Genomic DNA, 27,846 nt, shown 5'->3' with positions numbered 1-27,846 from the left:
TCACGCATATTGGGCTAACACTATCGAAGTCTAGTCTTACAAAGGATGCATGGGCATATGACATACCACCACTGTGAGACAGCAGAACATTGTATTACATTGCTAAATACGGCAAGTCTTCATAGTCAAATACAGCCAAACTGACCGATCTCGTCTGCTGATGTTTCTATCAATAGTTTTCTTTATTTTTCATCTATATCTTCCCTTTAGGGGTGCAATGAAATACTAGAGGCTTATGTATTCCGCTTGTGACATCAGTGAAACCAACCTTGTGTAAAGATCAAAGTACTAACTAGACCGTGAATAAAAAATAAAACATCTTGCAGCCTGTCGACTGTCGTCATGCAATAATGGCCTGCTGGTGCTGGCTGACATACAAGCACAACAAACACTTTCCTTTTTTTTTAAAGGGGAAGAACGAAAGAGAGGCTGGGAGGTGATCGGACGTAAACTCTCCAGTGATTGTGTCTGGCTGAGTGCTTCTGTTGGCCTCTGTCCCAGGACGGGCCAGCTCGGCCTGTCCCTTTTCCCCTGCCTTCCCTGTAGGAGACCAAGGCTGTGGTCGAAGCTCAATGCAGGACTCAACGCATGGCACACGACCAGTGAACCAGTAAACACAGCAGATGGAGCAGACACAGGAGCTCAAGAACTTTATATCCTGCACCTCACGATGCTCACTGTGTATTGGCATGTTAGTATTATGTAACTAGTCATCATTATCACCGTACATCCAATACTCACACCCCATATCTCCTAGGAGGACTGAGGAGTGGTTTTTTAAATAGGAAAAACATTCATCCATCTGCCTCAGCCCACGCTCAGCTCCTAACCCTTTCCCTGTGCATTAGAGATAATTCAAAACAGAAAAGCTAAGGTGGCTTGGATCCAGCGATACACTGATCACAGCACCATCAGAGAGTAAAATACTGTACCGTGTAGGCATGCTTCGTCACGTTGTGCAATGTGCACACAAGGTATTCTCAATATCTTTCTGATGGCTCAGGGACTTCGTAGTAGGCCTACTACCCATTTGTAGAAGTTACGCTTGCACCACAAAAAGTTGTAGTCAGGACTAAACACAAAATGGGCCAGACCATCTCAAACGGCATATTCTGCTTCTGCTCTCTATCCCAGACAGAAGTGTGCAGAAGCGCCTCCCTTGTTCAAACATTCCATCAATGCCTTGTGTACTCTGCGCTGACAATGACCTTAGGAATAGACAAGTGAGTAGTATGCTTCCTGGTTAACAAATACCCATGCCCAAGGCCATGGTTTTCTACCCCAGTGTTTGTAGCCTATAGAGGGTTGCCAGTTGACTTTTACTTTGGCGGCCATGTTGGAAGACCATCGCATCAATTCTTTCGACAACAACTGCTGAGTGGCTAACCCAAGCTGCATGATAACAGTGTCTAAAACAAGTTGATTCATCAATTTCTGTGCAACAAGGTAGGAAAGACAACAGGGTTTTTACAGATAACACGCAATCATGAAACACCAAGAAGATAAGACTCAAGAACTGACAGAAAACCAAAGAAACCTTTATGCCCGTCCAGACCTGCACCCAGACAGCTGGGTGGAAGGAGACACGTTGTTCTCCTAGAGATGAACGTACTTTGGTTTGAAAAGTGCAAATCAATCCCAGAACAACAGCAAAGGACCTTGTGAAGATGCTGAAGGAAACAGGTACAAAAGTATCTATATCCACAGTAAAACGAGTCCTATATCGACATAACCTGAAAGGCTGCTCAGCAAGGAAGAAACCACTGCTCCAAAACCGCCAATAAAAAAACTGACTACGGTTTGCAACTGCACATGGGGACAAAGATCGTACTTTTTGGAGAAATGTCCTCTGGTCTGATGAAACAAAAATAGAACTGTTTGGCCATAATGACCATCGTTACGTTTGGAGGAAAAAGGGGGAGAATTGCAAGCCGAAGAACATCATCCCAACCGTGAAGCACAGGGGTGGCAGCATCATGTTGTGGGGGTGCTTTGCTGCAGGAGGGACTGGTGATCTTCACAAAAAGGATGGCATCATGAGGTAGGAAAATTATGTGGATATATTGAAGCAACATCTCAAGACATCAGTCAGGAAGTTAAAGTTTGTTCGCAAATGGGTCTTCCAAATGGACAATGACCCCAAGCATACTTCCAAGGTTGTGGCAAAAGGGCTTAAGGACAACAAAGTCAAGGTATTGGAGTGGCCATCACAAAGCCCTGACCTCAATCCTATAGAAAATTTGTGGGCAGAACTGAAAAAGTGTGTGCAAGCAAGGAGGCCTACAAACCTGACTCCATTACACCAGCTCTGTCAGGAGGAATGGGCCAAAATTCACCCAACTTATTGTGGGAAGCTTGTAGAAGGCTACCCGAAACATTTGACCCAAGTTAAATAATTTAAAGGCAATGCTACCAAATATTAATTGAGTGTATGTAAACTTCTGACCCACTGGGAATGTGATGAAAGAAATAAAAGCTGAAATAAATCAGTCTCTCTACTATTATTCTGATATTTCATTCTTAAAATAAAGTGATGATCCTAACTGACCTAAGACAGGGAATACATTTTTACTAGGATTAAATGTCAGGAATTGTGAAAAACTGAGTTTCAGCGTATTTGGCTAAGACGTATGTAAACTTCTGACTTCAACTGTATAGCTGAACAATATGTAAACAATGTGTGAGTTCAGCTAGTATCTGCTTCAGATGCACAATGTCAAGGGGTGCATTGCAAATGCCCAGAAGGCTAATGCCATCATACTGTAGGCCTATGGCTGCATTGGCATTGCATGTCATTATCAGCTGCAAAATGGATTCACATATCCTAATCTCCTGAAAAAAGAGTGACAATCAAATAAAACTAATTGGAGAGCTTATGACTGAACCAAAAAGGAACACAGAACCAGACATTAGAGACAGATTCCCTTCCCATCTTTATTGCAGGATTGTGATCTGTGATTAAATCAACATTGAATAATAGTTTTAAGTTAACAATTAAAACAAGTGAAACATTTAACTTCAATGAAACAACACTTTCATATCATTTCAAAGTATACAAGTAAGCTAACTCATATGTAAAGGTTAGACATCTTAGTAACAAGTAGGCTATTATTACTAAAGCATAATTTCAGGTGAACAAAAAAAAAGGAAATACCCGAGGTGGCCAACCTCGTGCCACTGATCCCTGATCTACTGGGTGAACAGACTTCTGTTCCAGACCAGCAATAGCACACTTGATTTTCAACTAATTAGGTTTGATCTAATCAGGTGTGTTAGTGCTGGGCTTGAACAGAAGCCTGCACACCCAGCAGGGTTGGCCTGCTCTAGCTGTAATAGGTTTATACATTGTGTGTGACTTAACTGTATTTTTATTGACAAAATTTGCTAACATAGCTACACATATAATCCATGGTATACAAGGATGTACCCTTATTCTATTGGTACAGTCACTGGGACCTCATCTGCAGACAGGGTATCTGAGGACAGAAAACATCACAAAGAAACAGGCTGCATTATACTCAAATTAGACAGCACTGAATATTATGTTGCTATAGCTCTCTATCCTCAGTTTTCCTCACTAGGGACTGCAGAATATTTTCATAATATCCTCCCACAAAGGTACAGTACTTGCCTTATCCAGAGTAAACGACTCTCTCTTCTCTGACAGCTGGAACTGCTAGTAGTCATTTCACCCTCTTCCACGGCTGTTAGCTAGCTAGCTAACATACCTATCTACAAATGCATTTCAAGTTACAACAATAAATACATCAAGATGGCTAGGTAACTAGCTAATATCAAGTTAGCTAGCTGGTGATATTTAATTCACTTGGCTAGCTAGTCAACATTATGTTAGCAGCTCATTTGAGTTAGCCTGCACACAAAGTTCCTGTAGCTATCATGTTAAAAATATATTTACCTACTTAAATAGGTTCTCCTACTGCCTCCGTTTTCTGGGTAACCTTCCAGAAGTTTCCGGTGGAAGCAAAACACAGCCAGTCATGTGGACGATGAGGAGGACTTCCACCAGACTAACTCTGGTCTTCCAACATGGCGCCTGGTGCGGTTGCTAGGTGATTTGGGCTCCCGTGTGACGCTGCATCTCAGCGCTAGAGGCGCCACTACAGACCCTGGTTTGATTCCAGACTGTATCACAACCGGCCGTGATTAGGAGTCCAACAGGGCGGCGCACATTTGGCCCAGCGTCGTCCGGGTTAGGCTTTGGCCGGGGTAGGCCGTCATTGTAAATAAGAATTTGTTCTTAACTGACTTGCCTAGTTAAATAAAGGTTCAATAAATAATATAAATACATTTGTGACTCAACTGCAAGCCCTCTATAGGAGAGCATAAAGGCCTGGTAGGTAGGGCTACCCAAATAATCATACTGTGATGCACAGATTCTCCACTTCAGGAAAGAAATCTGGTTGTCTCGCAACCATTCTCAAATATACATTAGACCAATGTCCTTGGGATGTTTGGAAAAGTCTGTCAGGTTTTCTAAACACAGACACCTATCATGCCCGGCACTACTTTCAAAACCGCTATGTTGACCTCATTGTTCTTTCTCAGGTGCATAAAATCTTACTCTACTTTACTGTAATAGTCATATAACATCCAAGTTGCAGCAGTTTTGGAAGACACACTTATCCATATTTGTCGTGTGATGTGTGTTTATTAAAGTTTGGGCGGCAGGTAGCCTAGTGGTTAGAGTGTTGGACCAGTAACTGAAAGATTGCTGGATCGAATCCCCAAGCTGACAAGGTAAAAATCTGTCGTTATGCCCCTGAACAAGGCAGTTAACCCACTGTTCCTAGGCCGTCATTGTAAATAAGAATTTGTTCTTAAACTGACTTGTCTAGTTAAATAAAGGTTAAATTAAATAAAGTCATAATCAGGTGTACATTCTTAGCAGTGTTCAAAAGGCTATATTATCATTATTTCACTAGTAGCCTAATATAGGCCTAAAAGGTAATTTAATTGTTATGTAAAATAACACCCAGCATCTGGAAAGTGCATGCATGATGCCCCGTTATTTCCAGATGTTGACAAGTGTTCAGGTCTAAGAAAAAATGAATCTAGAAATATATATATATATATCCTCCATTCTAATTTTCTTTAGATGAATGCAACAAAGTCGTACTGTAATCTTTTTTTGCAGCAACTGTTTTGGTAGAATGTAATTTGATACTCCCTTTGTTTTTACCTTTCCTGACCAGAGCAGCCAGCGAACGAAAAATATTATAACTGAACTTTAATCGAAGAAAATAAGGGTTTTGTGGCGTGTACTTTCCTACAATATACAGATGTGGTCGGTCCTCTACCGTAGAAAAAAATGACTTGTTGACTCACATAGTGTTTGTTCGGATTTCTCCTCTTCTGGACATCTTGGACTGTTACTTCGTGCACGGTCCGCCTTGGCATGATGTTCTCTTTCAGCGCTTCCACTTAAAACAACAGCCCGGTTTTAGAACGATCAGACCCGAATGACAAAGTTTACCCACCCAACCTTTGTCATTCACGCGGGTGAGATCCTTGATTGCTGGATGCAACAAATGCGATTATTTCTCGTAGATGGTCCACGTCAGATTTCCTGTCCCACATTCAGTCGCTACTCTTCTTGCCCCGTCCCGCAGTAGGCTATGTCCGAACTTCTCTGAACCAAACTCCCAGCCTATCCCAGCTCACCGACTCTAATTTGATAACCGGAAAGCATCCACCACAGACCAGCCCTGCCTGCGACACTTTAAATCAGGTTGACGTTTATTGGGATGAGTCTTGTCCTGGAGGCAGAACTGAGCGATTTCTGCTTGATCCAATAGTGTGTGATTGCGGCCTGCAATTCGGGGCGTTCCTGCATGTGGGCAATGCTGCACTGTAGAAACGCCCCCCTCGAGCATCCCATTTGTTCCTGCATGAAGGCCACCCTGGAGCATGCTATCTTCATGCTTGTGTGACCCTTTTGGTATTCTGGATTTCCTCTGATTGTCTATGCGCTTAAAATGCATCTCAAGAGGGAAATAAATGTATTATCAGAGTTTTTCGGGGGCAAGGGACACTGTCTACCGGTATCCAAGCTAGCTTACTATCTATCACACAGTGTTCTTCACTAACGCCTGCCGAACACCTGCCCTCGCCGTCCTTAACAGAACTGCAGGAAAAATCACATCAAATATTATTTGGTATGTGCCCAATACAACAAGTGTAGACTTTACCATGAAATGCTTGTCTACCATGAAATGCCCTTCCCAACGATGCAGAGTTAAAAAAAAAAAAAAACTTGTAACGAGGAATAAAATAAAATACACAAGGATATACAGGGAGTACCAGTACCAGATCAATGTACAGAGGTACAAGGCATTTGAGGTAGATATATATATGTGTGTGTGTGTGTGTGTGTGTGTGTGTGTGTGTGTGTGTGTGTGTGTGTGTGTGTGTGTGTGTGTGTGTGTGTGTGTGTGTGTGTGTGTGTGTGTGTGTGTGTGTGTGTGTGTGTGTGTGTGTGTGTGTGTGTGTGTGTCAGTATGCGTGTGTGTCATGTGTATGTGTTCGTACAGTACCAGTCAAAAGTTTGGACACACCTACTCATTCCAAGGTTATTTATTTATTTTTACTGTTTTCTACATTGTAGAAAAATAGTAAAGACATCAAAACTATGAAATAACGCATATGGAATCATGTAGTCACCAAAAAGTGTTAATAAACAAATCAAAATAGATTTAATATTTTAGATTGTTCAAAGTAGCCACCCTTTGCCTTGATGACAGCTTTCCACACACTTGGCATTCTCTCAACTAGCTTCATGAGGTCGTCACCTGGAATGCATTTAATTTAGCAGGTATGCTTTGTTTAAAGTTAATTTGTGGAATTTCTTTACTTCTTAATGCGTTTGAGCCAATCAGTTGTGTTGTGACAAGGTAGGGGTGGTATACATATTTTTTTTTTTACATTTTAGTCATTTAGCAGACGCTCTTATCAAGAGCGACTTACAGTAGTGAATGCATACATTTCATACATTTTTTATTTTATTTTTTCCGTACTGGTCCCCCCGTGGGGATCGAACCCACAACCCTGGCCTGTCTTTGTGAGACGCAAAGTAGGTGAACAGATCCGCATGTTTTGTTCCCACCGTGAAGCATAGAAGTAGCCCTATTTGGTAAAAGTCCATATTATGGCAAGAACAGCTAAAATAAGCAAAGAGAAATGACAGTCCATCATTACTTTAAGACATGAAGGTCAGTCGATGCAGAACATTTCAAGAACTTTGAAAGTTTTTTCAAGTGCAGACGCAAAAACCATCAAGTACTATGATGAAACTGGCTCTCATGAGGACTGCCACAGGAAAGGAAGACACAGTTACCTCTGCTGCAGAGGATAAGTTCATTCGATTTACCAACATCAGAAATTGTAGCCCAAATAAACACCTCACAGAGTTCAAGTAATAGACACATCTCAACATCAACTGTTCAGTGGAGACTGCGTGAATCAGGCCTTCATGGTCGATTTGCTTCAAAGAAACCACTACTAAAGGACACCAATAATAAGAAGAGACTTGCTTGGGCCAAGAAACATGAGCAATGGACATTAGATCGGTGTAAATCTGTCCTTTGGTCTTTGTCCAAAATTTAGATTTTTGATTCCAACCGCCGTGTCTTTGTGAGACGCAAAGTAGGTGAACAGATCCACATGTTTGGTTCCCACCGTGAAGCATAGAGGAGGTGTGATGGTGTGGGGTGCTTTGCTGGAGACACTGTCAGTGATTTATTTAGAATTCAATGCACACTTAACCAGCATGGCTACCACAGCATTCTGCATTAATACGCCATCCCATCTGGTTTGCGCTTAGTGGGACTATCATTTGTTTTTCAACAGGACAATGACCCAACACACCTCCAGGCTACGTATGGGCTATTTGACTAAGAGGGAGAATGATGGAGTGCTGCATCAGATGACCTGGCCTCCACAATCACCTGACCTCAACCCAATTGAGATGGTTTGGGATGAGTTGGACCACAGAGTGAAGGAAAAGCAGCCAACAAGTGATCAGCACATGTGGGAACTCCTTCAAGACTGTTGGAAAAGCATTCCTCATGAAGCTGGTTGAGAGAATGCCAAGAGTGCGCAAAGCTGTCATCAAGGCAAAGGGTGGCTACTTTGAAGAATCTAAAATATTAAATATGCTTTGACTTGTTTAACACTTTTTTTGGTTACTACATGATTCCATATGTGTTATTTCATAGTTTTGATATCTTCACTATTATTCTACAATGTAGAAAATATTAAATATGAAGAAAAACCCTTGAATGAGTAGGTGTGTCCAAACTTTTGACTGGTACTGTATGTAGTGTATGTGAATGTGTTTGGGTGAGTGAGTGTGTGTGTATATGGTGTGTATATATAGTCTAGTGAGTGTGCGTAGGGTCAGTGCAAGATAGGGTCGGTGCCCGATAGGTGAAGGACACTGTCTACCGGTGTCCTAGTTCTCTAGCTATCTATCCCAGTACTCTCCTGCTGTGAGTCCTAGCTATCACAAAGTGTCCTTCGCTCCAGCCTGCCAAACACCTGCCCATAGCTGTTGTTAACAGAACTGCGGGAAAGCAGTGCCCCGCCTCCTAGCTTAAAAAATGTACCAATAGAGGTATAAAGAGGACGCCCCAAATTGCAGGTCGCCGTTACACCCTCCTCTCTAGATGGGCCAAAGTCAAAATTGGCTATATCATAATAATTAATGAAAACTAAAATTAGCTTATTGGTCTTACTTTAAGGTGAGGGTTAGGCATTAAGGTTAGCAGTGTGGTAAATGTTAGGGTTAAGGTTATGGTTAGGTTTAAATTAAGATTTTATGACTTTGTGGCTGTGCCAGCTAGTGACCACTCTGCAGAGCTGCCACCAGAACAAGATTCATGATGAAAAATGCTAACCTGCCTCTTTAAAGCGAAAGGAGCACTGTACTGTCCCACAGTCAGCAACCAAGAAGAGATACAGTATTTCAAAGGCTATTATCCAGGATATAGGCATGTTCAAATTTAATTTTGAAGTTCACTGAGTGAATGTCTTTGGGCAATTTTTATTTTTGATACACTTCGTTATGAAGTGGAATTGATCCCAAAGCTGTGGGGAAGGAGACCGATTTTAACTGATTTACAGCTTTTACTGTTATAACCCATCTATACAGTTATTATAACTAATTTACATTCTGGTTATTGTGTGATTAGCCTATAATATTGTCACGTCCTGACCAGTAAAAGAGGTTGTTTGTTATTGTAGTTTGGTCAGGGCGTGGCAGGGGGTGTTTGTTTAGAGTGTTTCGGGGTTTGTTGGGCTATGTTCTTGTTTGTCTATTTCTATGTTAGTTCTAGTATGTCTATTTCTATGTGGTGTTTATTGGGTTGACCTTCAATTGGAAGCAGCTGCTCCTCGTTCCTTCTAATTGAAGGTCCTATTCAAGAGGGGAGTTTTTTCTATGGGATTTGTGGGTAGTTGTTTCCTGTTTTGTGTTCGTGAACCTGAAGGGACTGTTTAGTGTTGTTTTTGTATACGTGTTTCTTTTGTTTTCCTTCTTTAATAAAATAAGAAGATGGGTTTACATGTTCCCGCTGCGTTTTGGTCCAATCCTTACGACACCCGTGACAGAACTACCCACCACCAATGGACCAAGTAGCGGAGGAAGGAGCAGCAGCAGAGCTGTAAGGAGTTTTGGACTTGGGAGCAGATAATATCCACCCGGCACAGCCAGAAGAGGACTGGCCACCCCTCATAGCCTGGTTCCTCTCTAGGTTTCTTCCTAGGTTTTTGGCCTTTCTAGGGAGTTTTTCCTAGGGAGTTTTTCCTAGCCACCGTGCTTCTTTCACATGCATTGCTTGCTGTTTGGGGTTTTAGGCTGGGTTTCTGTACAGCACTTTGAGATATCAGCTGATGTACGAAGGGCTATATAAATAAATTTGATTTGATTTACTAGCGGGAGAAGGACCATGGAGGAAGGCTGAAGAGGACCGGGGACGCTATGCGGGAACACGGCTGGCAAGGAAGCCTGAGAGGCACCCCCAATAAATATTTTTGGGGGGGCACACGGGTAGTTTGGCTGGGCCAAGAGGGAGCCCTAAGCCAACTCCCCGTGCTTATTATGGGGAGCGTGTGGAGAGGAGAGCGCCGGTGTATGCGGAAGTGCACACGATCTCGTCCATGCGCACGCACAGTCCGGTGCGAGCGATCCCAGCACCTCGCAAGTGCCGTGCTAGAGTGGGCATCCAGCCTGGAAGGAGGATGCCTGCGCAGCACATCTTGCCACCAGTGCACCTCCTAGGCCCAGGCTACCCTATGCCTGCTCTACGCACGGCAGCCATCAGGCCTCTGCACAGCCCAGTTCGCCCTGTGCCAGCACTCCGCTTGTGCAGGGCTACTATTACCATCCAGCCAGGACGGGTTGTGCAGGCGGTGCGCTCCAGACTTCCAGTGCCTACTCATGGCCCGGTGTATCCATTTCCTGCTCCTCGCACTAGCCCTGAGGTGCGTGTCTCCAGTCTGATACCTCCAGTACCAGCCCCACGCACCAGGCCTCCAGTGCGTCAGCCCAGTCCAGCTCGTCCTGCTCCTGCTCCTCGCACTAGCCCTGTGGTGCGTGTCCCTAGTCTGGCGCCTCCTAAGCCAGCCCCACGCATCAGGCCTTCAGTGCGCAGTCCCCGTCCAGAGTGTCCGGCAACAGTGCCCCGTCCAGAGTGTCCGTCAACAGTGCCCCGTCCAGAGTGTCCGGCAACAGTGCCCCGCCCAGAGTGTCCGGCAACAGTGCCCCGCCCAGAGTGTCCGGCAACAGTGCACCGTCCAGAGCGTCCGGCGATAGTGCCCCGTCTAGAGATGGCCCACAGTCCGGAGCCAGCAGAGACGGCCCACAGTCCGGAGCCGGCAGAGACGGCCCACAGTCCGGAACCGGCAGAGACGGCCCACAGTCCGGAACCGGCAGAGACGGCCCACAGTCCGGAACCGACAGAGACGGCCCACAGTCCGGAACTGACAGAGACGGCCCACAGTCCGGAACCGACAAAGACGGCCCACAGTCCGGATCCGGCGCAGCCAGAGTCGGCCCACAGTCCGGATCCGGCGCAGCCAGAGTCGGCCTCCAGTCCGGCGCAGCCAGAGTCGGCCTCCAGTCCGGCGCAGCCAGAGTCGGCCTCCAGTCCGGAGCTCCCAGAGTCGGCCTCCAGTCCGGAGCTCCCAGAGTCGGCCTCCAGTCCGGAGCTCCCAGAGTCGGCCTCCAGTCCGGAGCTCCCAGAGTCGGCCTCCAGTCCGGAGCTCCCAGAGTCGGCCTCCAGTCCGGAGCTCCCAGAGTCGGCCTCCAGTCCGGAGCTCCCAGAGTCGGCCTCCAGTCCGGAGCGCCCAGAGTCGGCCTCCAGTCCGGAGCGCCCAGAGTCGGCCTCCAGTCCGGAGCGCCCAGAGTCGCCCTCCAGTCCGGAGCGCCCAGAGTCGCCCTCCAGGCCGGAGCGCCCAGAGTCGCCCTCCAGTCCGGAGCTCCCAGAGTCGCCCAGCAGCCCGAGGTCTCCAGCGACGCGCATCAGCCCGAGGTCTCCAGCGACGCGCATCAGCCCGAGGTCTCCAGCGACGCGCATCAGCCCGAGGTCTCCAGCGACGTGTATCAGCCCGAGGTCTTCAGCGATGCGCCATAGCCCAGAGACTTCGGGAGGGGTAAAATATAATAAGCATTTAGGGGGGTGGACAGGTTAGGTTGGGGAGTAAGGCCGGAGCCTGAGCCACCTCCGTAGTAGGAGGTTGGGGAGGGGGGGTGTAGCACAAGAACCGTCGGTGACGGTGGCCACCCTCCCTTCCCTCCCTTTAGTTAGGATTATTATTATTATTTATTTGTTATTTTTTGTGTGTTTATTTTTGTGAGGGGCTTCCGGGGTCTGCACCTTTGGGGGGGGGGGGGTACTGTCACGTCCTGACCAGTAAAAGAGGTTGTTTGTTATTGTAGTTTGGTCAGGGCGTGGCAGGGGGTGTTTGTTTAGAGTGTTTCAGGGTTTGTTGGGCTATGTTCTTGTTAGTCTATTTCTATGTTAGTTCTAGTATGTCTATTTCTATGTGGTGTTTATTGGGTTGACCATCAATTGGAAGCAGCTGCTCCTCGTTCCTTCTAATTGAAGGTCCTATTTAAAAGGGGTGTTTTTTCTATGGGATTTGTGGGTAGTTGTTTCCTGTTTTGTGTTCGTGCACCTGACGGGACTGTTTAGTGTCGTTTGTTGTTTTTGTATACGTGTTTCTTTTGTTTTCCTTCTTTAATAAAATAAGAAGAAGAGTTTACACGTTCCCGCTGCGTTTTGGTCCAATCCCTACGACACCCGTGACAAATATACTGTGAACAAAACATGACATGGACTCACCATGGGAATCCAGGTGAAAACTCTGAACCCTTATTGATGTCACCTGTTAAATCCATTTCAATCAGTGTAGATGAAGGGGAGGAGACATGTTAAAAAAATTATTATTAACCCTTGAGACAATTGAGACATGGATTGTGTACATCATGTGCCATTCAGAGGCTGAATGGGCAAGACAAAAGATTTAAGTGCCTTTGAACGGATTATGGTAGTTGGTTTGAGTGTGTCAAGAACTGCAACGCTGCTCGGTTTTTCATGCCCATGTTGATTCCATTGCTTCCCACAGTTGTGCCATGTTGGCTGGATGTCCTTTGGGTGGTGGACTGTTCTTATACACATAGGAAACTGTTGAGTGTGAAAATCCCAGCAGCGTTGCCGTTCTTGACACAAACTGGTGCACGTAAATATTTTGTCTTGCCCATTCACCCTCGGAATGACACACATACACAATCCATGTCTCAATTATCTCAAGGCTTAAAAATTATTATTTACCTTTCTCCTCCCCTTCATTTATACTGATTGACGTGGATTTAGCAAGTGACATCAATATGGGATCAGAGCTTACACCTGTATTCACCTGGTCAGTCTATGTCATGGAAAGAGCATATGTCCCTAATGTTTTGTACACTCAGTGTATCCTGTATTATTCGATATGATTTTATAATGTAAACATTATAATATCTACTGTAAAACAAGATCAATAAATATCCTTAAGAATCAGCCAAAGACTTTATACCAAGGCACAACTTCAAGAATGCCACACACATGCCTGGCAAGTTTCCCTCATGCCCACAATAATTCTAGATTAACAACAGGGTGTAGAAACCCAATGCTCTTATCTGTTACTCAACATCAGTGCCTGGTCTTCTTGTCTCTGTCATCATTAAATATAGTTGACACATCAATTGACGAGGATGAGCCATCCCTGAAGGTTGTGGTTGGTGGTGGTGAGCCAAAATTCACACAAGCTGCTGCTACTCACATAAGTTGCAGCTGAGCTGTTGCCCATGGATGTCACCAACAAGAGGGTGGTGTAGGTACAGAACCTCCTTCACTCTGTACATATACTGTATAACTCTGAGCCAAGCACAAAAACAATGCAGGTATAATTGGTTGGCTCTGGGCGGCAGGTAGCCTAGTGGATAAAAGTGGTGGACCAGTAACTGAAAGGTTGCTGGCTTGAATCCCGAGCTGACTAGGTTAAAAATCTGACAATGTGCCCGTGAGCAAGGCATGTCAAATCAAATCAACCCTAATTGTGCCTTTAAATTGCTCTGGATAAGAGCATTGACTAAAATATGAAACTGTAGAAGGTAATACAATGGATAAAGACGTTGATGATTTGGCATCCTCAGTGATAGAGATTCTGCTTTGGAATCCTTTCAAAAGTCCCATTTCAGATATCTACCGTGAGGAGGTAGATCCGGTGATACAGACCAAATGGCTTTTGGCATGTTTTCCCTCAAGATAAATCTGACATAAACACTTCAATAATTTGCCTTGAATCTGAGTGGTGCCATGAATAATATGCTCTTAATGTGAAATGATGTTGTCTCTACCATCTGTCTACCAGCACTGAAATTAGCTCACTAGGAAAGTAGAGCACATTTATTTCTGTTTTTGTCTGGATTGACAATGAATGGGTCCTTTGTTGTAAGGAGCACATGGACTATATCTTACTTTTTCCCATCTCAAGCAAAAGAAGATCAGAATCTGTCAAACAGAGCCGTCTAATCTTGACATGAATCCACTTGTTTGAAGGGCACTCTATACTGGCAAATGTAAACTGGGTGGTTCCAGCCCTGAATGCTGATTGGCTGACAGCCGTGGTATATGAGACTGTATACCATGGGGTATGACAAAACATTTGTTTTTACTGCTTTAATTACTTCAGTAACCAGTTCATAATAGGAATAAGGCTCGAGGGGGTGTGGTATATGGCCAATATACCACGGATACAGCCATTAGCTGTGGTATATTGGCCAGATACCACACCCCATTGGGCATTATTGCTATTATAAACTGGTTACTGAAGTATTTAAAGCAGTAAAAACAAATACATATATTTGATGCAATCCTTCTCTGTTGCACATGGAATGACTGATATGGTAGAGCCTACTTGGTCGCTCTGTCTTTCCATTTCAGTTGAGTATTGATTAGATGCACAGAAAGAGTGTGCTATAAAGTGTTTGTTTTGCCTTTTTTATTGAACATGCACTACATTCATATGTGGAAAAACACAAATACATTTAGAAAGACATAAATGTTAAAATTAGCTGAAAAACAGACAATTAAGGGGGTTGGAGTGCTGTTTGTCCACTGTGTTTGCCTTCTATTTTTGTAAACGCAAGAATGCCATCCAAATAGTAGGCCCTACACACACGTTAATTGAAGTTGGCATGGATGAGCTATTTTTGTGATACATTTTCAGCTCAACACAGAGGTTTGTGTTGAGATGTAGCATCATCTTGTGGTACATTATGAATACTGCATCTAGGGACATTTTGTTGTTAAATGCCCTCTGATGGCGCAAAGGAGAATTGCAGTTGTACCTGGCCTATTCACTCACATGGGAGGACCATAGAGACGAATACCAAGAGAAATATGGTTGTAGTTTATCTATAGTACTAGGGATGTGGTCAAAGTGAATGGGTGAGAGAGTTTTTTTTTCTTCATCACATATTAGGGAAATCAGTATTTGGGGTTCAGAAAAGTATCTGTGTCCCCAGCCTCAGTCTATAGAGGCCTGTCACATGTGGCCCAGGAGGGTTCAGATGTATGGTGATGGGTCGGAGCGGTCACACATCTGCAGCTCCATGTGTGAAGTGATGCCAGAGAAGCGCTCCTGTAGGGGCAGCAGGTAACCCAGGGCCTCCCCCTGCGAGATGGGCCCCATGTAGCGGTACGGACGGATGTTGAAGATCTTCACACAGTACTCTGTCATACAAATTAAGAAAAGACTGTTAATGTAAGGGAGATGACTCGGTGAACGACCCTTGCGTGATGAGTAACCTTGAGCAACCTTGCCTGAAGACCTGAAGACTTGCCCAGGCTTTAGCTCAGTGGGACAATATCATCTTGTGATGCACATCAGACCTTGGTTATGATAAAGCGTAAAGCAATAATAATATGAACAACACCCATTTAGTCCCAGATCTTCTTGCCCTGATAGCAAAAACAGACTGGCACTCACACTAACAGACATTAGGAAGCCGTGGAAAACTGCTTATTGCCTCATTCTTCAACACTGCACTGCAATCAGATGATCGTTCATTTGTTCATTTGTTGTGAGGCCTAATCACGCTACAGTTTGCACAAAGATGAAAGAGTCTGACGGAACATGTGTTCCTCCCATACTGCGGTTCAATTAGAGGTAGCGAGGACCAGAATAATGTTGTTTACCCGTTTCCCGCACTGCTGCTTATCAGGCCAGGATGCACACGGCTAATGCAGACGCATGGCTGTGGCCTTAACGACGGCGGTTACTAGAGATCATTATGCATTAGCTGCCTTTGATGGGAATTCAAAAGCAGCCAGGTCCAAGTGTCAAAGGCAAAGGGGAGTTCAGTGGGATCTCAGCCCTCCTCCACTACCGTGGCTAATCCCTCCAAATCCCTCGTTACTTCCTCCGTAAAGGAGACATCAGCCTCTGGCCTGGACAGAACACAGGCTTAGCTAATGCCCCATTACACGCTACTAGATCGTCTAGAAAGGTTATAATAATTAGTTAGTGCTGTTCAAGGTTCCACTCTCACAGTCATGGTATAGGAGCATCCTTGAGTTACCAGTCTCTTGTGTGTTTTTTTGCTGAATGTGAAGTCTACGGCAATGAAGCTACAAGTGTATACTGTACAGTACGAATTGCTCACCGGAGTTGGTAAGTTTGACGCCATCGTACTGGATACCGACCACTGGCCCCCTCAGGGTACCTGAGAAGGGGGCGTTGACAATGCTGTAATCGTCACACACCACATCCACTGCCTTGTGGAGGCTGTCACCATCTCTGTGAGAGAAAGCATACAAAATATGTTTATCCTTTGATGCAAACGCATATTTAGACATGCCTATTTACATGTTAGTCATATAGTAGACGCTTTTCTCCAGAGCGACTTACAGGAGCAATTAGGGTTAAGTGCCTTGCTCAAGGGCACATTGACAGATTTTTCGCCAAGTTGGTTTTGGAGATTCAAACTAGCAACCTTTCGGTTACTGACCCAATACTCTTAAACTTAACCGCTAGGCTACTTTCCGCCTTAGATGTATATTTCAACCTATATTCTCAGTAATGTAACCCATCTTTCTGTGGTTTAAACATGAGCAGTGTCAAGCTCAGAGAGGTATGATAAGCTCTGTGAAATGTCCCCAAAAGAGAATAAAATAGGCCCCATCCCATGTCAGAGACCTTCTAGAGTTGAAGCCCCCACAGCCAAACAAGTCACAACCCCTCACTCTGTTGTTATGGTGACTGGCACACAGGACACTCCAAGCCCCGGCTGTAGGGACAAGACATGAGACTGTGTTACCACTGAACATAGAAAAACGCCAAAAGACTCCTAATGTGAACTACCAAGCAGAGAGTTATGGAGTAGTGTGTCACCTGGCATACAGCACTGGTGTGTCTTAGGTGCAGCACACTTGTCCTTCAGGTACCTCCCCTGACAGACGTAGGAACTGCGTTGGCAGATGCCACCGATGCTGGAGCAGACAGTGTTGTTCCTTGGCTCCTTGTCACTTTTTGGACTTCCTGTCTCTTTGCCTTTGACTTTTTCGTTTCGGGTCAGCTTCTTTCCTTTCTTGTTGTTTCCCACTTCTGGATCCCTTTTGACCTCAACAACATCTTCAACCTTCTTCTTATTTCCTTTATTGTCTTTTCCCACCTTCAAATCCTTTTTTACTTCAATGACATCTCCGACCTTCTTCTCCTTAACCTTCTTCACCCCTCCATCCCTTTGCTTTTCACGTTCAAGAGCAAAACCTAACAGCAGGACTTGGATGTAGGAGAGAGAGCAAGGGGGGGGGGGGGGATTCTCAATCACTCTCAATGAATTAACTTGTCCTGCAACAACGCTGTAAAGAGCATGCAGGGTCCTCCACAGGTAAAACTGTAACAAGGCGCTAACTTCTAAGCTTAGTGGTTAATGGGCAGGTTGTAGTTATTCCGACTGGCAGCCATTGCTCCCATCCAGGCCTCAACACTAGTGTTGGTTCTTCATTAACTCTATTACTCTCAACTGCACAATTAATTTCCAATCAGTCATGGCACCTGAACACACAGGCTGGCCCTTGTAATTGAAATGAGCTACTTATCACTAAGGCATAGTCAGGGCGTACGGAAAGCAATTTTCTCTGGCACGCGCGACACCATTGTAACCTCAAGGAAATGCAGTGGGGTTGGATTTTCTAGATAAATCAATACTAATGGATTACCCAGGCAGCCCCTGATATGAACAAACATCTCAGACACAACTAACTGCACATGCTGGTCCACATGGACTTATTGTTAGGTTAAATAGCACTCACTGGTAGTTTTTATACAACCAGGTGGAGCCCTGTTTACAGATACTTAGACAACACGTCTATTTGCATGGTAGAGTGTCTTATTTTACTATGACAGACAGTTGAATAGTTTCATTGCGTTAATAGGAGTGTTATTTTGTTTAATTTCTATATTGTAATTACTTTGCCACCGCGGCCTATTTATCGCCTTACCTCTCTTATCCTACCTCATTTGCACATGCTGTATATAGATTGTTCTACTGTATTATTGATTGTATGTTTGTTTTACTCCATGTGTCACTCTGTGTTGTTGTATGTGTCGAACTGCTTTGCTTTACCTTGGCCAGGTCGCAGTTGCAAATGAGAACTAGCCTACCTGGTTAAATAAAGGTGAAATAAAAGAAAGTAAAAAAGAGGGATGCTGCCTGTTGCTCACCAGTCCTTCAAAGCCACTCTGATAGCTAGCACCTAGCACCCTGGGTTAGATGCACTGTTGCATGAAACACTCCATTATGCTGTAAATTACAGTCATTCCACCAGTAAGCTGATGAAACCCCCGAGGATTCTGTTTACATTCATTTACAGCCACTTAATACGGTTCTCTTCATGCACTGTTGCTGTGGGGGTACTAGGCACTGAGTGTGTTTATTGTTTTGACTGAAATCCACTTTTAAATGCAACCCCTCTTCCATGGTGCATGCTCTAACAGCCTGGTAAAGTAGCCTGCATTTACTACTGGACAATATACTTACAGTATGCAAGAAGAGCTGAGATCATGGAGATTCTTAACAGCATTCTGGCAGTTTGGACTGGCACTCCAAAACCTACAAAACGAGAATAGGAACAGAAACCAATTTGTTATGTTCGGCAAGCATTCGATTTTGAATAGTTTTATTCAAAATAGAAGACTGAATACATTCTCAAATAGATATAGACTTTGTTATAGGCAAAAATGTTAAGCTAGGTCTTGATAGTAAAGTGTATGCAGTGCTTACCAGTCCTGTGGAGGAGTTGTGTGGGTGTAGTGAGGGCAAGACAAAGAGAAGACTGTGTGAAACCAGGTTAGCCCAGTCTTCAGTATGCATCCCTCCTGGCCAGAGAACATTCCACCACAGTCAATATTGATATTGGCATTTAAAAAAGCATATCCACCGCCCAGTCTCTTGCTCTCTCTCCTGAAGGGAACGATTCTTCACTGTGTTTCCGCTCCTAAAGAAACTGCTATAACCAGGCTAACCTTACCAGATCTATGCATCCATTGCCGCTATGACTTTTATTAATTGTAATCTTCATCAGTGTCAAATCAAATCAAATGTATTTATATAGCCCTTCTTACATCAGCTGATATCTCAAAGTGCTGTACAGAAACCCAGCCTAAAACCCCAAACAGCAAGCAATGCAGGTGTAGAAGCACGGTGGCTAGGAAAAACTCCCTAGAAAGGCCAAAACCTAGGAAGAAACCTAGAGAGGAACCAGGCTATGAGGGGTGGCCAGTCCTCTTCTGGTGTCAGCATCGTACTCAGCATCTTCACCTCTCCTTCAGAACCAAAACAGTACTTTTCTCCTTCAGCACCATACCAGTGTAATCATATCTCCAAAACACATGTTTTATCCTGCAATAATACGGTTTTACATGTGACCGTGCCACGTCAGCATTAGTATGAATGGAAGCCTGTGAGTCTCGTGAGTACATCTCACCACTGCATGCCCCCCTGTCAGGGCTTTACTTAACAAGATAAAAAAAAATACATTCTTCTCGAGTTCATGAGATAATTAGCTTTAGGCAGGCACACAATGCAACTACATTCAAACAATAAAATTAAGTCACTCCACTCTAATTTGGCCATTCAAATGCTGCCACGTGGACATAGCACATGATGGGCAATCTGTATGGAGCCTCTTTGATGACCAGTGTGCCCAACAGCATAGCACCAATCAGGCTGTTAGGTCTAGTACAGCTGGGGTTATAGTCCCTCCCTCCCTCCCCTGGGGGAGTTATAGGACTGGACCAGGGCACTGGTGGTGTGTCGACACACTCTGAATTTTAATGTGGTGGGAGAAAAGTTTTGGTGGCAGAGAGAGTTGAGCCTTTTCAGCCGGGCGGCTTTGATAATCAAATATCTGTTCGGGGGATTATGCTGATAGACATATGGCAAGGAATTAGAAAGAGAGATGGGAAAAAGAGAGGGGAGTGAATGGAGCCGTAGCTAAATCTCAGCCAGCAACGTAAACCAACACTTCGCCTTGGGCAGAGATGGGGGTATGTTGGCTCAGAGTGCCTTTTGGGTATATGCGCCACATTCCCTAAAACTCCTCGGAGGACACGAGTGACATTTCACTCTGGCTGCTTCTTTCAGTCACTTTGTTCTGGCTTCTTCAAGGAGACAGAGAGGAGGAGTTAATATGATATGTATTTGAGCAGCAGCAGCTGAAAAATGAGCTCCTACAAATATTGAAATTGACATGGTTTTTAGAGTGAAGTACATCGGAAAAAAGCAAAAGAAAACTGCAAGACTGAATAGGAGAAAAAACAAGCAACAAACAAAGAAGATAGGCTTTTGAAAAATAACTATTTTTCATAAAATTGTAGTTATCTTAGCAAGCTGAATTGTTTACCAGTTGCTAAGCAGTTGCTAGGGACTCTTTTGGAAGAAGCTAGCTAGCTAACGAAGAACAACAAAGAATATCTAGTTAACAGAAGAAAAGAAAGAGAAAATCAGGACAGAAGAAAAAGGATATCAAAGTGAAACAGTTCTCTAAAGACACAGGAGACAATAATACAAGAAACAACACTTCTGTAGCTTGTCAACTATGTGTCTGTCTATCCCTGTTCTCTCCTCTCTGCACAGGCCATACAAACGCTTCACACCGCGTGGCCGCTGCCACTCTAACCTGGTGGTCCCAGCGCGCACGACCCACGTGGAGTTCCAGGTCTCCGGCAGCCTCTGGAACTGCCGGTCTGCAGCCAACAAGGCTGAGTTCATCTCAGCCTATGCTACCCTCCAGTCCCTAGACTTCCTGGCGCTGACGGAAACATGGATTACCACAGATAACACTGCTACTCCTACTGCTCTCTCTTCGTCTGCCCACGTGTTCTCGCCATACCCCTAGAGCATCGAGCCAGCGGGGTGGTGGCACTGGAATCCTCATCTCTCCCAAGTGGACATTCTCTCTTTCTCCCCTGACCCATCTGTCTATCTCCTCATTTGAATTCCATGCTGTCACAGTTACCAGCCCTTTCAAGCTTAACCTCTATGGGCTAGGTGGGACGCTAGCGTGCCACCCGTGGTGCACTCCATCAACAGCAGGTGCATTTCAAGAGCGGCAAATTTGAATCCAAATAAATGTCAAAATTCAAATTTTTCAAACATACAACTATTTTACACCCTTTGAAAGATAAACATCTCCTTAATCTAACCACGTTTTACGATTTCAAAAAGGTTTTACGGCGAAAGCATAAATTTAGAGTATGTTAGGACAGTACATTTACAAGAGTTGTGTGTAATGTTTTGTCAAGTCAAAGACAGGGTCACCAAAACCATAAAACCAGCTAAAATGATGCACTAACCTTTTACAATCTCCATCAGATGACACTCCTAGGACATTATGTTAGACAATGCATGCATTTTTAGTTCTATCAAGTTCATATTTATATCCAAAAACAGCGTTTTACTATGGCATTGATGTTGAGGAAATCGTTTCCCTCCAATAACCGGCAGTCAAGTCAGCGTCACAAATTAAATAATTAAAATTAGAAAACATTGGTAAAATATTATATTGTCATTTAAAGAATTATAGATTTACATCTCTTGAACGCAATCAACTTGCCAGATTTAAAAATAACCTTACTGGGAAATCACACTTTGCAATAATCTGAGCACTGCGCCCAGAAAAATACGCGTTGCGATACAGACTAGACGTCATGTTGGGGAGATCTAAAATCGAAAATACTATGTAAATAATCCATTACCTTTGATTCTCTTCATCAGATGTCACTTCCAGGTATCACAGGTCCATAACGAATGTAGTTTTGTTCAAAAAAGCTCATCATTTATGTCCAAAAATCTCCGTCTTGTTAGCACATGATCTAAGCCAGCCGGACTTCTCGTCATGAACGAGGGGAAAAAATATATTTACGTTCGTTCAAACATGTCAAACGTTGTATAGCATAAATCATTAGGGCCTTTTTTAATCAGAACATGAATAATATTCAAGGTGGACGAATGCATACTCTTTTATAACGTATTGGAACGAGGGTACCCAACATGAACTCGCGCGCCAGGTGTCTAATGGGACATCATCGTTCCATGGCTCTTGTTCGGTCAGATCTCCCTCCAGAAGACTCAAAACACTTTGTAAAGGCTGGTGACATCTAGTGGAAGCAATAGGAAGTGCCAAAATATTCCTCAGCCCCTGTTTTTTTCAATGGGATAGGTTTAAAGGCAATACAACACATCAGGTATCCACTTCCTGTCAGAAAATGTCTCAGGGTTTTGCCTGCCAAATGAGTTCTGTTATACTCACAGACACCATTCAAACAGTTTTAGAAAATTTAGGGTGTTTTCTATCCATATGTAATAAGTATATGCATATTCTAGTTACTGGGTAGGAGTGGTAACCAGATTAAATCGGGTATGTTTTTTTATCCAGCCGTGTCAATACTGCCCCCTAGCCCTAACAGGTTAACATCCTTATCATTTATCGCCCTCCAGGTTCCCTTGGAGAGTTCATCAATGAGCTTGACGCCTTGATAAGTTCCTTTCCTGAGGATGGCTCACCTCTCACAGTTCTGGGTGACTTTAACCTCCCCACGTCTACCTTTGACTCATTCCTCTCTGCCTCCTTCTTTCCACTCTTCTCCTCTTTTGACCTCACCCTCTCACCTTCCCCCCCTACTCACAAGGCAGGCTATACGCTTGACCTCATCTTTACTAGAACCTGTTCTTCCACTAATCTCATTGCAACTCCCCTCCAAATCTCCGACCACTACCTTGTATCCTTTTCCCTCTTGCTCTCATCCAACACTTCTCACTCTGCCCCTACTCAGATGGTATTGCGCCGTCCCAACCTTCGCTCTCTCTCTCCCGCTACTCTCTCTTCTTCCATCCTATCATCTCTTCCCTCTGCTCAAACCTTCTCCAACTTATCTCCTGATTCTGCCTCCTCAACCCTCCTCTCCTCCCTTTCTGCATCCTTTGATTTTCTCTGTCCCCTATCCTCCAGGCCGGCTCGGTCCTCCCCTCCTGCTCCGTGGCTCGACGACTCACTACGAGCTCACAGAACAAGGCTCCGGGCAGCCGAGCGGAAATGGAGGAAAACTCGCCTCCCTGCGGACCTGGAATCCTTTCACTCACTCCTCTCTACATTCTCCTCTTCTGTCTCTGCTGCTAAAGCCACTTTCTACCACTCTAAATTCCAAGCATCTGCCTCTAACCCTAGGAAGCTCTTTGCTACCTTCTCCTCCCTCCTGAATCCTCCTCCCCCTCACCCCCCCCCTCCTCCCTCTCTGCGGATGACTTCGTCAACCATTTTGAAAAGAAGGTTGACGATATCCGATCCTCGTTTGCTAAGTCAAACGACACCGCTGGTCCTGCTCACACTGCCCTACCCTGTGCTTTGACCTCTTTCTCCCCTCTCTCTCCAGATGAAATCTCGCGTCTTGTGACGGCCGGCCGCCCAACAACCTGCCCACTTGACCCTATCCCCTCCTCTCTTCTCCAGACCATTTCCGGAGACCTTCTCCCCTTCCTCACCTCGCTCATCAACTCATCCTTGACCGCTGGCTACGTCCCTTCCGTCTTCAAGAGAGCGAGAGTTGCACCCCTTCTGAAAAAACCTACACTCGATCCCTCTGATGTCAACAACTACAGACCAGTATCCCTTCTTTCTTTTCTCTCCAAAACTCTTGAACGTGCCGTCCTTGGCCAGCTCTCCTGCTATCTCTCTCAGAATGACCTTCTTGATCCTAATCAGTCAGATTTCAAGACTGGGCATTCAACTGAGACTGCTCTTCTCTGTGTCACGGAGGCTCTCCGCACTGCTAAAGCTAACTCTCTCTCCTCTGCTCTCATCCTTCTAGACCTATCTGCTGCCTTTGATACTGTGAACCATCAGATCCTCCTCTCCACCCTCTCCGAGTTGGGCATCTCCGGCGCGGCCCACACTTGGATTGCGTCCTACCTGACAGGTCGCTCCTACCAGGTGGCGTGGCGAGAATCTGTCTCCGCACCATGCGCTCTCACCACTGGTGTCCCCCAGGGCTCTGTTCTAGGCCCTCTCCTATTCTCGCTATACACCAAGTCACTTGGCTCTGTCATATCCTCACATGGTCTCTCCTATCATTGCTATGCAGACGACACACAATTAATCTTCTCCTTTCCCCCTTCTGATAACCAGGCGGCGAATCGCATCTCTGCATGTCTGTCAGACATATCAGTGTGGATGACGGATCACCAGCTCAAACTGAACCTCGGCAAGACGGAGCTGCTCTTCCTCCCGGGGAAGGACTGCCCGTTCCATGATCTCGCCATCACGGTTGACAACTCCCTTGTGTCCTCCTCCCAGAGTGCTAAGAACCTTGGCGTGATCCTGGACAACACCCTGTCGTTCTCCACTAACATCAAGGCGGTGACCCGATCCTGTAGGTTCATGCTCTACAACATTCGCAGAGTACGACCCTGCCTCACACAGGAAGCGGCGCAGGTCCTAATCCAGGCACTTGTCATCTCCCGTCTGGATTACTGCAACTCGCTGTTGGCTGGGCTCCCTGCCTGTGCCATTAAACCCCTACAACTCATCCAGAACGCCGCAGCCCGTCTGGTGTTCAACCTTCCCAAGTTCTCTCACGTCACCCCACTCCTCCGCTCTCTCCACTGGCTTCCAGTTGAAGCTCGCATCCGCTACAAGACCATGGTGATTGCCTACGGAGCTGTGAAGGGAACGGCACCTCCATACCTTCAGGCTCTGATCAGGCCCTACACCCAAACAAGGGCACTGCGTTCATCCACCACTGGCCTGCTGGCCCCCCTACCTCTGAGGAAGCACAGTTCCCGCTCAGCCCAGTCAAAACTGTTCGCTGCTCTGGCACCCCAATGGTGGAACAAGCTCCCTCACGACGCCAGGACAGCGGAGTCAATCATCACCTTCCGGAGACACCTGAAACCCCACCTCTTTAAGGAATACCTAGGATAGGATAAAGTAATCCTTCTAACCCCCCCCCCCCCTTAAAAGATTTAGATGCACTATTGTAAAGTGGTTGTTCCACTGGATATCATAAGGTGAATGCACCATTTTGTAAGTCACTCTGGATAAGAGCGTCTGCTAAATGACTTAAATGTAATATAAATGAGGAGAAGCCACAAGTGTTTCCTAGCAACAGTGTGTCCACGGCGTTCCCCCTTCCTTCTCTACCCCACACTCCCTCCTTCCCCGAGTTGCAGCAATGCGCCACTTGCTCCAGAACCTGAAATACATTCTAATTCTCTTGACTCCCAGCTCCGTTTCACAAAATGGAGGGCAACATAAAATGACATTCAAGCCTAACAATCTTTAAGGAAAAGGCACACAGAGGAACAATTCCCCGTAAAGGTTGAGGTCAAGCAATTTCGTGGGAGTCACAAACCACTGGCAGACAAAATGAAGAAGGACCGCTGTGATATTTCACCGCTTTAGAAGCTATGCAGCTACTTGGCAAAGCCTGGTTTCTCTCAAAGCTGGGGGAAAAGTGCTCTCACACAAAATGCTGAAGCACATGATGGATTGGAGCTCTGCTTTGTGCAAATCAGCTATCTCAACACAGCTCCAAGTCATGACCACTTGGCCGAGTCAATCTGTAAACATATCTGAGGGACTTGGGGAGGGGGCTCAGGCAGACTGCCTCAGGGAAGAGAGGAGTTCGATGGGAGGAGTGTTTTTCCCAGGTGTGTCCGACAGGGGGCGCTGTAACACGGCTAATGTGTTCCACTTACATGGTTTCCGTGTACAGTACACCACATGGAGAGGGAATGTAGGCTACTGAAGTCTAGTTACATGTCTAGCTCTCGACACCTGCAGGAACACTGATCGTCTCTCAAAACACAGACAGCACATCTCGCAAATGCCCTTCAGCATTCCTGAACCCCGGGAACTCCTGTGGACCGTGTTGAAGGCCTGATTCTGATAACAGTGTAATAGACTGGATACAAAGCCTCCCGCACTTCACCTTCACATTGGCTAGATTTAAACCCATCTAATAACGAAAATGTAGCAATGTTGTTTATGTCAGTAAATTAACTGATTTGATTGACTCCTGGTCATGGTGAAATTATTCAGGAAGGAGATTAAATATGTCCTTGTAAACTCTGGCTATTGTTTCCACTTTTATAATGAAGATGCCAGGGCAGGGGAGTAGGAAAACATGCCTGAGAAATTACAAATATTGGATACTCCATGAGAGTCACATTTTACTGTGGATACTGTGTCACAGTCAGAATTATATGGTTCACTATAGCAACAGGTAGACCTACCATTTTGAGGGATGTGCATTACTGCTGTATATTTTACTGCTTTTGTATTACATGAAGGATAAATGGTGCCATTTTAGAGTTATGCTCAGGTGGCCTTTATGACATTTTACTTTGATTTTGCTGTAACGTCAGCTCAAAGAGAATTGAACCGAGCACATGACAAGACAAGTCACTTGCTTTTGAGCACTTGAACACGAATGCCACGTGTCTCTCCAACCTTTGACTAGAAAGGTGACCACTGCGGTCAACACAGCCACACCTCTAACTCTCAGGAGAATTGCATGGGTAAAACATGTACCGGTTTTCAAAGGGGCTTTGTAGGAGCAAGAGAGGGAGCTGTTTGACATGGCAGGCAAGGTGAATGTCACGCGGTCAATCAGATATTGATCAAAGTGGAGAGGGCCAGATCATGACGGATCGGCGAGGTGGAGAGAATATGAATCCCAGCAGGAGAGCCAAGCCACATCCCTGAGCTTTGACGAGGAAGAGGATGAAGAGTCATGGTGGAGCAGCGAGCCGAGCGGCGAGATGAGAAGGAGGAGCAGTGCTCAGTACAGAAGCATATGCAACGCATCTCAGTCAGTTGGTCACCCTGATTACAACTTGATGACAGCAGGGGACTCAAAAGGGCATTTAAACTACTGCTCCCACATTCAGAGGAACAAATGAAATGTCTGCCCTGTTCATGAAGCCTGCAGCAACAGTTACCTATTCACCCAACCAGCTGCTATTCACCCAACCAGCTGCTATTCATCCAAACCAGCTGCTATTCACCCAACCAGCTGCTATTCACCCAACCAGCTGCTATTCACCCAAACAAGCTGCTATTCACCCAACCAGCTGCTATTCACCCAACCAGCTGCTATTCACCCAACCAGCTGCTATTCACCCAATCAGCTGCTATTCACCCAACCAGCTGCTATTCACCCAACCAGCTGCTATTCACCCAATCAGCTGCTATTCACCCAACCAGCTGCTATTCACCCAACCAGCTGCTATTCACCCAATCAGCTGCTATTCACCCAACCAGCTGCTATTCACCCAATCAGCTGCTATTCACCCAATCAGCTGCTATTCACCCAACCAGCTGCTATTCACCCAACCAGCTGCTATTCACCCAACTAGCTGCTATTCACCCAACCAGCTGCTATTCACCCAACCAGCTGCTATTCACCCAATCAGCTGCTATTCACCCAATCAGCTGCTATTCACCCAACCAGCTGCTATTCACCCAACTAGCTGCTATTCACCCAACCAGCTGCTATTCACCCAACTAGCTGCTATTCACCCAACCAGCTGCTATTCACCCAACTAGCTGCTATTCACCCAACCAGCTGCTATTCACCCAACCAGCTGCCCCTTCAACAGTGGCAAATTCAACAGCTTTTACATCGAAGAAGCTACTAAAAGAACATTTGATTATCACCCTATTTACACTGCAAAGTAACTTCTGTTACCTCACTTCTAAGAACAGTGGACTGCTAAAG

The 27,846-nt window shown here is 45.3% G+C and overlaps 2 protein-coding genes across 5 annotated transcripts in view; both read right to left on the bottom strand.

Moving 5' to 3' along the window:
• Positions 1-5,786, bottom strand: part of LOC106567509 (SH3 and PX domain-containing protein 2B) — a 92,571-nt gene extending 86,785 nt beyond the window's left edge. The window contains exon 1 of one of the 4 annotated variants that reach the window (XM_014136822.3): positions 5,347-5,786. In XM_014136822.3, the coding sequence (XP_013992297.3) occupies positions 5,347-5,418 (72 nt within the window). In that variant the 5' untranslated portion in view covers positions 5,419-5,786. The remainder of the gene's footprint in view (positions 1-5,346) is intronic. The other 3 variants (XM_014136823.3, XM_014136824.3, XM_014136825.3) reach the window with 3 other exon arrangements.
• Positions 5,787-14,545: 8,759 nt separating this feature from the next.
• Positions 14,546-18,949, bottom strand: LOC106567508 (uncharacterized). Its single transcript, XM_014136821.3, has 6 exons — positions 18,851-18,949; positions 18,608-18,679; positions 16,957-17,346; positions 16,762-16,852; positions 16,229-16,362; positions 14,546-15,296 (listed from the first exon to the last, which is right to left on the bottom strand). The coding sequence occupies exons 2-6, from the start codon at positions 18,648-18,650 to the stop codon at positions 15,130-15,132; spliced, it is 825 nt and encodes a 274-aa protein (XP_013992296.2). The 5' UTR covers positions 18,651-18,679; positions 18,851-18,949; the 3' UTR covers positions 14,546-15,129.
• Between the last annotated feature and the right edge of the window lie 8,897 nt (positions 18,950-27,846).

Source organism: Salmo salar, chromosome 13 (assembly GCF_965601325.2).
Source record: "Salmo salar chromosome 13, fSalSal1, whole genome shotgun sequence".
In the NCBI taxonomy this organism is placed as follows: Eukaryota; Metazoa; Chordata; class Actinopteri; order Salmoniformes; family Salmonidae; genus Salmo; species Salmo salar.
Note: the sequence above shows the minus strand (reverse complement) of the source record. Positions and strands in the feature narration are given on the sequence as shown.